Source organism: Pyrus communis, chromosome 7 (assembly GCF_963583255.1).
Source record: "Pyrus communis chromosome 7, drPyrComm1.1, whole genome shotgun sequence".
Classification (NCBI taxonomy): domain Eukaryota; kingdom Viridiplantae; phylum Streptophyta; class Magnoliopsida; order Rosales; family Rosaceae; genus Pyrus; species Pyrus communis.
In genome coordinates, this window is record NC_084809.1 from 25,035,855 (window position 1) to 25,047,629 (window position 11,775).

Here is an 11,775-nt window from a genome sequence, read left to right on the forward strand (position 1 = left end):
CTGCTTAGAAATTACTAGGAAGAATAAACACAATCATTTGTCGATGATCCAGAGTCTGCAGCATGGAATGCAGAGACTGCAGAGATTTTCTTCCTAACTTGCTCTAGGGTTTTGTAGTCTTATCCTTTTGAAATTGCACATGCACTTTTATTGACACCCAATTTATCGGGTAAGAATCAATTTTGTCCTTACAGTATTACTAATTATCAAACTATATAAATTTCCCAAAAAATGAAGTGTCGAATGGTCATAAAAAGACTACCAAATAGTTTTACAAATTATCCAAAAGTTGAAAACAATAAATGGCAAGATGGTTCCAAACTGTGTATTACTGTCACACATAATAATTAATTACATCACCGCTTTATTTTGTATAGAAAATAAATGGCAAGATGGTTCCAAACTGTGTATTATTGTCACACATAATAATCAATGACATCACTGCTTTATTTTATACAGAAAATAAGCAAATAAATACAAACTTAAAAGAATTTGATTATTTCATAACTTAGCATGCAGTCAGGCAAGTCTAGTTTATTTTTTGGGGCTTGGGCGAACATTGACCGATTGGAAGGTTACTGCCACTTGTAGTATGCGAGAACACTATATACGGTCTGCGTGACGGTAAGAATGAGGATAATGATGACCGCATTTGAAGCTGACCAGATTGATGATGGATTGTATAGATAATTCCTTTTGATCCCTGCAAGCCAACGATCTTGATAATATATATCCACAGATAGGGCGAGGTCAGAGTAAAAGAAGGAGATGCGTTCAGTGTCATTGCAAAGCCTGTTGAACAAAGAAACAATGTCCTCCTTGCTCAACTCGGTGATTATAATCTTTTTGTGAATGAGAGAGTCTAAATCTTTCCATCACTCCATTTATGCAGTCGAAGGTTATGTCCAACGGAGCTTTCTCATTGGCAAGTCCCTCGGGAAGCTCTGTTTTGATCTGGGACGCAAAACCTTCGTCTTCAATTTCTTCGTTTCCGCTCAAAGTTTGGATACCCACATGACTTATTTCTCTCTCAGATCTCTCCCCCTCCTCTATCACTTGAATTATGGAGTGGTCACCGGTTGCATTGCTCTCACCAGCTGAGTCTGTCATCGTCAACTCTTTCCAACTCCAAACGCGACTCACCTACTTTAGTATTATATATTAACAAGAACAAAAATTACAAATAATGTCAATACTTAAGCTGAACTACCAAATTTAGTATTGGAAGCTTACAGAAATTTTAGACCATGATAAAAGATGAAAATATGAGTTTACCCCTTGAAATTCATCTTTTTTTTTTGTTTTTTAATAAATAAACTTAAGGAAGTTGGGTGGACAGATGTCACTAAATTATAATAGTCACATAGAAGCCTCATTTAGGGGGGTGTATTCAATTGGAATTTTGAGAGATTTTAATTATTTTAATGAATCTAGAAGTATTCAATGAGGATTTTAAGTGATTCTTTTAAATTCAAGGTGTATTTAATTAGAATTTTAAGATAATTTATTAAAATCTTTAGAAATCCGAGTGTATTCAATTAGGATTTTAAAGAAATTCATAACATTCTAGATGTATTCAATTAGAAATTTATTTTAAAGAATTGGAGAAAGTTGAGGAATTAGAGGGAATTGGTGAGATTTCGTAGTGTATTTTAAGCATCCACAAATCTCACCTCTTCCCATGAGATTTTGAGGGAATTAAATTAAATTTTTATATGGAATTTCTATAAATCAATTAAACTCCATAAAAATCCATAGATTTATAAATCCATTAAAGTCTCTCAAATTCTCAATTGCGACAAAGATTTGATAATTAGGTTGAGTAATTAGATTTGTTTGACATAATTAGGGTTTTGTACCATAAGCTGTAAATATTTAAAATAATAACGCACTTATTTGTCTACATGACATCTTATTTTGTTGGTGTGTGGGGGAGGATCTCTAAAGAACCCTATATAGAACAGAAATTTCAATAAAAAAATGTGTGCGCAGTTGGTAGGAGAAACTCACCTGCAGGATGATCCAACTTTGATGCAGCAGCTACTGTTATATGTTATTGGAACCTTACTCATATGTATACAGAACATATATACATATAGTGGATGGAATCAAGAAACTTAAGAGGTCGAAGAAGGAATTAAACATATTACGTGCTGTCAAATTTGCAATGCTTCTTTTGAATCTGACATTTTTTGTGAGTGCTTTTTACACAACGATATATAGTAAATGAAATGTTCTGTGAAGCATTTTCCATTCAGTATTTAGATCGAGGTTCAACTTTAATATTATGCATATATAACCCCTTTTTTGAGAGGCCATGGAGCTTATATATTTCATTCAACACCAATACAGTACAAACAGAGTCTGGGCTCAATTGTTATTCAATTGTTAAAACTTAAAATGTTGCCCTCACTTGAAAATGTTTTTGGCTCCGTCCCTATTCTTAGCTAAAGCTTTTTGGTTTCTTGCAAATAACTTCTCTTGAGTTGGCAAAGTTCTAGTGGCGAGGAATAACACAAATAAAAAGTATATATTAAAACGATAAAGAGAGGCTTTTCGTTCTCTTATACCCGTTCTCCCATACCTCATTATGAGGCTATGCTCACCTTCATCTCCTTTAGTGTAAATAATATCGTTTGTTAAAAAAACAATCATTTGACAACTAATTTAATCACATTATTATTCACGTGCGAATAATTTTTTTAATAACCGGCATTACACGCCTCTTAAGATGTTTTGAACGTATTTAAAAATAGAGAAAATAATATTTAATGAACAACTGATTGATCACATTATTACTAGCCTATTGTGAGGTATTAATTATATATATATATATAAAAATAAATAACTATACAAAAAAATTTAATTATTAAAAAAAACATTGTTAAAATGCCGAAAATACTCTTGCCACATTTGATGCTTTATTTTGGGTTGCTTTTGAAGTTTTTTGTTTGAGGGGCATTTCTGTCCAATTATTTTTGGTGAAGCTTGTGACACCAAAAAACACTATTCATTGGACTTGTTGGCTTTATATATAAGATAATCCAAAAAAATTATGATCACTCACTGTTTGATATTAATTCATCAGTAGATGATAGTAGAGACATAAATTAACCACATCCAATAAGAGAAAGACACATGAGCTATATCCTTTTTATGACGTTTTTACCCGGGATGTCGTGAGCAGACCACAAACCACTCTAGGTAATGTGATGTCTGTATTTCCTCCATAAGGGACCGTGGCTAGTGCCTGCCCTATGAGTATTAGGCCTTTGGGCCTCAATGTATCGAAGGTGCTTCAAGCCCATGAAATGTCTTGCCACCAAGTCATACCCAACCCAATGGTAGCAAGAAATCGACTCTTTGGAGTCTCCCTTTAGGTATCTAGAGTGCCTGTGCTCCAACCAACAGGAATGTTCAAGACTATTAGCTGGCAGGACTGCGGAGACTCGTCTACGCAATCACTAACTTTGATTAAGTTGTTCACAATTACAGGCTCACCCCTGATCTAACAGTACAAATTTTTCCCTGATTAACAAAATGAGCACCACAATGCCACATTTTAAGCATGTCCGTACAGTACTGATTAATCCTTCACATGACAACGTAATATCATTTCATTATACAAATCGTCATAATCCAAATTGTTCATTCTCTTTATCATTTAAAGATCAACTTTTGGAAATTAGTTTGATTTGGAGACCGTTTCCGTTGGCAATGATGTGTAAATGAATTATTTTAAAGATGATTGTTAAATGATGAAAAAAATAATAAACGGCTCAGATTATAACGTTTGTAGGAAATAATGACGGTATTTGGTCGTGTAGGGAGAATTGCTTCTTAAAACAGAGTCATATATACCGAAATAAAGAAAAACAAAACCTCAAACTCCTCCCATATTCTTGCTTAATGGCGGCAGCTACAGGGGCCATCGTGGAGCTTCAGAGAAACTCTCCCAACTGGGCGACGATAGTGGAAGAAATAGTGAAGCTAGAGCGGAAGATTTTCCCGAAACACGAATCCCTTGCCCGAAGCTTTGACGAAGAACTGAGAAAGAAAAACAGCGGGCTTCTATATTACAGGGAACAACAAGTAGATGGTGAAGAAGTTGCAGGCTATGTCATGTACTCTTGGCCTTCTTCCCTGTACGCTTCCATCACAAAGCTCGCAGGTTTCAAATCCCTTCTTTTTTCTTCAACTTTTCATCCATGTCAGTTCGCTTTTTTGGGAGAAACCATGAAACCAATTAGTCAAGTATTAAATTGCAAATTTGGGCCAGTTTTTTAGATCACTAGATTCAACTCCCAAGTTAGAAATGCATGGTAAGGGGATTTCAGATACTCGATATGGTTTCGGTTTGCGGGAAGTGTAGACATGCTCATTAGGTGTTTGATGAAAGTACCCATTGAGACTTTAAAAATAAGCTCAATGCGCAAATGCTACTATTTGGAATTTTATCTTTTTGGTTCTTTTTTTATCGAATTTCTGGGAAATTTCGTATATGCGCCATTGTTTAAAACTTTAGAGTGCTAATTTTTTCCTTGATCTCATATTCACCAAATAGTGATTTCTTGTACGCATGTGGATGTTTTGTTTTCATAGTGAAGGATACTTGTCGGAAGCAAGGCTACGGAGAAGCACTACTGACAGCAGCCATTCAGAAATGTAGAACAAGAAATGTCCAGCGCATAACACTTCACGTTGATCCCTTGAGAGCTCCTGCTGTGAATCTTTACAAGAAATTCGGTTTCAAAGTTGACAACCTCATACAAGGTTACTACTCTTCGGATCGAAATGCCTATAGAATGTACCTGGACTTTGATGCCAGCTAGTGAAATACAGATGATAAATTAATCCCAAGATTTTGTTGTGATGTGATGTAGTGGCTCAAAACACTTTGAGTTGTGTACGGGATTGAGACCAATTCATGACCAACATGAAGGCATGTAGTCTGTCAATCTGTTACGATACGAAAAACTGCACAATTGAAAGCATTTTCTCAATCTGTTTTCTCTTAAACAATGTTATTTTGCTTAAGTTGCCACTTGTTTGAGGAAATGAATACCACTCTTGATGAAGCAATCTAGCCTTTAGATACGCTAATCTTGCCTCACTTTGCTGAGGTAATCTTGCCTGTAGTGTCAAGGTTTTAAAGCTTCCCTATTTCTTTCTTTCTTTCTGGGAGTGTTGTGTCACTATTTCATTATTTCTTTGTTTCTTGGTTTATTATTAGGATTAATTAATAAGTTAATTAATCATATGAGAAAGTTCATAACAGATCTTGAGTTAGTTTTGGACTTCAAGGCCCAATGGGCTTCAAACTGTCGATGTCATTAAGTTAAGTTGTGTGACAACTTAAATCACAAAGGACACAAAAGCCCACTAACTCAGAGGCCGGCCATAAGGCCATAAAGACTAGAGAGAGAGCTTAGGGTTTTTATTTTTGTTGGTTCAATACAAGGGACTATAAAGAGGGGTTATAAAAGCAGTTCCAGTGTAGTAAGGCCCCTCTAGGCATAGGCAACTCAATCCCCATAAATAAATAGTAATTGCTTGCAACTTAATCCCCTTAAATATTAGTATTTTTTATTTTATAAAATAATAAAAAATAATTTTATTTTTAATTTTAGATTATGATTTTTAACCGATCCCATCACGCCATGTGTAAGGTGAAACTCCATTTTTTATAATCAAAATTGTTCATATTATAAATCGCTCTATAAAGATTTCATCTGTAAAAAATCAATTACAACTAAGGTTGTTTAATCATTGAACTGTATAAAAACAAATGAAGGAAATTGGTAAAGCATTACGAACCGTTTATGTATTTGTTATAACAGATTAACTAAACAACCTTAGTTTTAGTTCATTTTTTACAGAAATGATCTTTACAGTGTGATTTATAATATGAACGTTTCTGATCATAAGTACAAAGCTCTGTTATTCGAACATGAAGAATTTTGAGTAAGAGTTCCAACTCATTTTTTAGTAGCCAAACATTGTTTGGAAGATAATGGTAAGGTATTTATAGAAAAAAAATTGAATTTTTTAAAGATTTTTAATTAATGTTTAATATATATTTTTTAATTTTTATTAACTTAATTAATCAGGAGCATTGGATTACAAAAAAATTGAAATCCAATCGTCTAGATTGTGACATGTGGCAATGTGGCTCAACGGTAACATTTCTGATTTATTTTTTTTAATTTTTAAAGCAAAAAACATGGACTGTTGATAAGAAAATCAAACGGTCCAGATTGCGTCACATCATCTGGCTGTTAGGGGAGATTCGAATTTTTTTGACTTTTGGAAATCCAACGGCCCAGAAAATATAGCCGTTGGAAATTCAACGGCTTAGAAGTAGCCACGCTGCTCCAAGGTAACAGTAACTGAGTGGGCTGCCATGCGGGCCCTACCTTTTGAAACATTGTTGAAGATGCACCTCAACGTGCGCTTGTTGTCCACGTGCATGAAGCACAAAAAAAAAAAAAAATAATAATAATAATAACGTGGCTGACGTCAGCCTCGTGTCATATTCACTCAGGTGCTCAAACCTCGGATTTTTGCTTAACTTCTTCCTCAGGCTTGCCTTGAGCCCAATTGCCTAACTGGGATGGAGTGTTTTTTTAGGGGAGGGGGGGGGGGGGGTGAGGCAATGGATTTCATTGCCCATCAATAGGGCAATTGCCCATGGTGGAGTTACTCTAACTTTGCTCATTTATGGTTTTGTGAGGGAAAATGAGAAACAACCCTCTCCTCTCTAAGAGGTCAGCCACCAAGGGAGAAGAACACTAGCATTTTCCCCTCCCTTGCTTACTTGTCTTCTCTTTACATCTATCTATAGTGTGGAGAAATTAGAGGTACCATCTTTTGGGAACTTTGGAGATTCTATTCCTCATCCAAGTCCAGGGTGTCAAGGGGCAAATGAATGAAGGCTCTCTCTTGGGTGATTACCTTTCGTCTATGCAAGGATGAATAAACAAAGATATAATGAATTCTCAACTCTTTCTTGTGTTGAGTCATGGTTCACCACACAACTAGGCTTTAAACTTATGGTTAAGATTTGTTTTGAGTGCATATGAATATGCTTCCTTCTTTTAATTGTTAATAGCTTTTGTGTATGTTGCTCAAATAATCTTAATTTTGCCAAAATATTCTTTCAATTCCTCCTACGGTTCTAATAAAATTCTATCATTTTTCTTTAGACTTAAAATAGATTGTCTAAGGCCTAACATGCTGAAATCACTATGAAAGACTGATGGGTATTTAGTTATAGAATAAATGAAAAGTGCACAATCCATAATTTAAAAGTACTTTATGACGTGGCAATTATGGGTGGCAAAAACTCTCTTTCACACATAAGGAACATTGCTTAGTTGAATTTTAGAGGAAAAGTACTTTCCAGTGGTAAGCTCGTAGTTTCAAGGGGATAAAAGCTCGATATCCAAGTAAAAACTCATCCTCTGAAGCAATAACATTAGCCACTTGGATCAGGGAATGAATTGAAAGAGAAAGGTACTCCAAAAGAAAGAAGCGGTTCTATAAAAGGCAGTAGAAGGGAAACTCAACGCAGCATACAAAAAGACTTCAAAGCTCTGGAAGCCTACTTTTCATATATTCTTTTTGTAGTTCAAACACTCTTTATATTTATAGCTCTGCTACCTTCCTTGTATTATCGATTTCTTGTATTGAATTTCCTTTCTCAAACACATCATGTACTTGCAAGAACTTCCCTAACTGGGGATCAGTCTTCCCCGAATAGGTTTAAATCTTACTTGATTGCTTGTATATATCATTTATCTTCAAGTTATTAACTTTCATGCAAGTTATTATTTTGTTGATTAAATAGTTAACTTGCCTTTACATTTCATTGCTTGTAATACTTTACTTTCCAAGCTAATTTGTCTCACTTTCTGTCTTTACATTTACATGAGAATTGCCAACTGACTTGAATATAGTTTGATCAATTTGTGGTTTTCCTTGGCATCAACATAAAGAAAATATAAACCAAGCATAAAAAGGAACTTAACATAGATTTAACCATCTAACACAATCCTTTCGATAATGAAGTTGAATTATCAAGGTTCTAAAAGACAATAGGTACTAGTCAGGCAGTAGACTGGGGCCTAGCGCCTAGGTGGGCTAAGCGGATTTAAGTAAATTATTATAAATTAATTATATACTAGAAAAATATGTTATTTGAAAAAAAAAAAAAAAGTATATGTGATGTTAGATTTGGATTTGGATCCTCTCCTGAGCAAGGGAGACGGATCCTCCTGACCCAAATACACGAGCCAATGAATTTTGATCCAACGGCTACAATTATTATAACTTTTAGAGGGATCCTCTATTTGTAGTTGTTAGATCAAAATCCAAAGGCCCATGTATTTAGATCAAGAGACTCTGTCTCTTCTGCTCAAGAGAGGGTCCAAACCCGTTAAAGTTTTAAGTACATAGTTTGGTGTCGTGACTGCGGTCTTAAAAAGAGGGAAACTTAAGTCACAAAAATTCTCCGTCTCTATTTTGGATTTCCAAAACAAAACAATCTAATTTTTAAGAATAAAATAATATAAGATATTTTGAATAAATTTGTATTTAATGTTTTTTTTTTAAACCACGTGGTGACCCCTCCACCACAATCACCCTCACATCATCCAAGACCCCAATCCTATATTAGACATAAAATAGTGTAAAAAAAAATATTAAAAGAAAATTTAATGATAAGAGTGTAGTGCGTGTTTGACGCATTGGAAAGCGGAAGGCCATTATTTAGGGGTTTTCAGCAGTTTTCTCTTTCTCTTCTCTCACTTCATCTTCTATTTTTCTTTTGCTTTGTAAATTTCCTCCTCCTTCTGATGTATTCAAGGTTTGCTCTCTGAATGTTCTGTCTCTCCTAGACTCCCTCTTCTCTTCAAATCTTCTATTTTTTGCTAAGAATACGATGGCTACTGAAAACGCAAGATGCGACGCCCTGACAGCAACCAAAGACTAGAGGGTTAGCATGCCGGGAAAAAAAAAAAAAAAACTACCGCCTTGTCCACCGCCTAGAGAGCGTCTAGGCTGGCGCCTAACTCCTACCTGATTTGGCCAGATGATTTGGTCCAAATCGCAGCGGCACTCCATCACCTAGAGCCTAGGTCGATTTTTAGAACACTATGAATTACTCGTGGTGCAAGCAAGCAACCTAAAACAAACAATCAATCAATCAATCTGTTGGTTTTGGCCAACGATAGCATGCCTATAATCATTACCCAAATCTAGTTGGTTCATGAATATCATTTTAACCCTTGAAACTAGTCTGTGCGATCTCAGCAAATGCACTTTAGTGTTGTATCATTACATGTTCAAACCTCAACATTGTTTAGGCATCTTCTTTTCAGTAAAGCACTTTTTTTTTTTTTTTAATTAATTTTCGTGTCAATATTATAAAATATTGTACAAAAAAAATGAAGTGAAATAAAAATTATAGAAAATTCTAATTTTAAGAGTCCCTTTAGCATTTCTCTACAGGATTACGTGGAGAAGTTGCTTGCTAATTAACAGAAAGGTGTAAATTTAATTTGAAAGAACTACATTTACATCTTATTTTTCATTTTCAAGATGTATAAATATGAGTTCTACTCTATTTCATAGGGTGAATGTAAATTTGAAATCTAATTTACTTTTCTTTCTTTAATTTGCGACCCACCTCCTTAAGATATTTTCTAGCCAAAATGGTATTTACATGTCGGGCGTTGGAGAGGGATTTCAGGTGAAAAAGAAATATAAAATGCCAATTCTAAAACATTTTTGCATCTCCTAACTCCTATTAGAATGAGCACAAAAGTTGGTGTGAAGTTGGGAGTGCCTTGACGACTCTCGGATGGAAGATGAGAGATCCGAATAAATAGAAAGTCAAAAATTAAAATTAAAGATAGAGTGATGCTGCCCAGGATCGAACTGGGGACCTTCAGTGTGTAAAACTGACGTGATAACCACTACACCACAGCACCCCTATTATTGATGATTTTATTATCGTTTTATATAAACAAAGTATTAAGGAAAACACAAAAAACAAAATTTTCATGGAAGCCGAGATCAATCCATCCAACACCAAAACCGAAAAATTCGGAAACCTTAAAATTATCAAAACTGAAACAAAACGATCCTCCTCTTTGGCGTAGCTTCCAATTTCAATTTTGTTGGGTCCCCCCCCCAAATTTTTGTAATTTTGGTGAGTTGGGTGGGTGGTGGGGGCAGCGGGCAGAGACGGACGGACAGGATGGGAGGGGTGGCGAGGAGCTGCGTGCAATTAATGTTGAAGTTGGTCAATTGTATGATTGAGATGGTAGGCCTGGCCATTATTATGTACTCCTTGTGGTTGATTAGGGCGTGGCAGAGGAACATGCCCCACTTCCCCCCACTTTTGGCAGAGGAACATGCCCCACTTTTCTTCTCATTGTCTTAGATTCTTAGACAATGTGTCTGTCAATTATTTCTTTGTTACAATTAGATATTGAATATCTTTCCTGTTTGGACGAATATTTGTGAGGGTGATATATGAATGTAGATCTAAAACACGAACGGTGAAGGAAAAATATTGTGGCGTGGGCTCAAACTTGTGGTTACTGGTTAGTGCCATATTAAGTTACTAGTTATTGCTTGAGCACTCCTGATAGTGGGAGGCTTGTGCATTAGAGAGGACTAGGAGTTAACTGACATTCAAGTCTAAAGTCTAACAATGATGATCAGAATCCACACTAATTGGCCTAAAAACAAACATTGTTCTGCGAAACCCCCTTTTGCTGAAAACTGTCATCACATTCACCTCCAGTGGACTTGTCCCCTCTTGACACCCGAAAAACCGTAAACTTTGCTTCCTCACGTTTGCTATGGAACAAACCAACTCAAATTTGCTCTCATTGACAATCTCCACTCCAACTCGAATCCATTCGTGAAATGATGAAACAAATCGTCAGCGTTTTCCACCTCCCCCTTGCACACTACACAACAAAAGGAGGAAACACTAGCGTTAGGGGGAAGAAACACTAGCGTTAGGTATTCTCCTTTGAGCCATGACAAGTGATTACCTCACCACGATCAATGATCCTAGCAAGAACTCATACCTTAAGTGGTACTTTGGTCTTCCAAGTGCTGGAAGACAAATAGAAAACAATTTGATTTTAATACAATTTGCATGCAAAAAAACTTGTTTCGAATTAATTTGCAAGTAAGAACTTTCAATAATCCAACCTCTAGATTCTCTTGTTAGGTCTAGACAGAAATGAAGAAATATGGTCTAACGAGGAGAGTGAAAAGGAAAGCTTCACAACCTCAGAGTCACTTAGATGTCTGCAAAAGATATAATTGCAATTGGTTGGAAAACAGGTTTTCCATGCATACTAGCAATAGAAATCTAGAAACATATGAAAGATCAACAGTCTGAAAGTAGAGGAACATAGGTGATCTCAAAATACATCTTCCCAGAGTCTGATCGTTAATTTCCCCATTTCCCTCCATGAAGTAGTTTCAAGACAAGAACGAATTAAATCCTTGAGAAATATCTTTTTTCATTGAACAGCAACTTGGACCCCTAACCATAAGTTCATAACCTCGGAATCCCAACCCTTGGCATGTAACCCGTAATTGCTTCTAATGACATCATCCCATAAAGAATCCTTCTAATGGTGTCATCCCATAAAGAATCCCTCTTCAACGAAAAATCTGCTATACAACAAAAAGCTTGTGATACTTTTACTATTTGTCACCTTCTCCCTTTTTGGCAAGGAGAGGGAG

At 35.7% G+C, this 11,775-nt stretch overlaps 1 protein-coding gene and 1 non-coding gene across 2 annotated transcripts; one reads left to right on the forward strand and one right to left on the reverse strand.

Moving 5' to 3' along the window:
• The first annotated feature begins 3,866 nt into the window (after positions 1–3,866).
• LOC137738637 (uncharacterized) lies at positions 3,867–4,947 on the forward strand. Its single transcript, XM_068478115.1, has 2 exons — positions 3,867–4,171; positions 4,603–4,947. The coding sequence occupies exons 1-2, from the start codon at positions 3,910–3,912 to the stop codon at positions 4,830–4,832; spliced, it is 492 nt and encodes a 163-aa protein (XP_068334216.1). The 5' UTR covers positions 3,867–3,909; the 3' UTR covers positions 4,833–4,947.
• A 4,972-nt stretch (positions 4,948–9,919) lies between these two features.
• Positions 9,920–9,992, reverse strand: TRNAV-UAC (transfer RNA valine (anticodon UAC)). The gene has a single exon. It is a non-coding gene; the product is annotated as a tRNA-Val (tRNA).
• Positions 9,993–11,775: the final 1,783 nt, after the last annotated feature.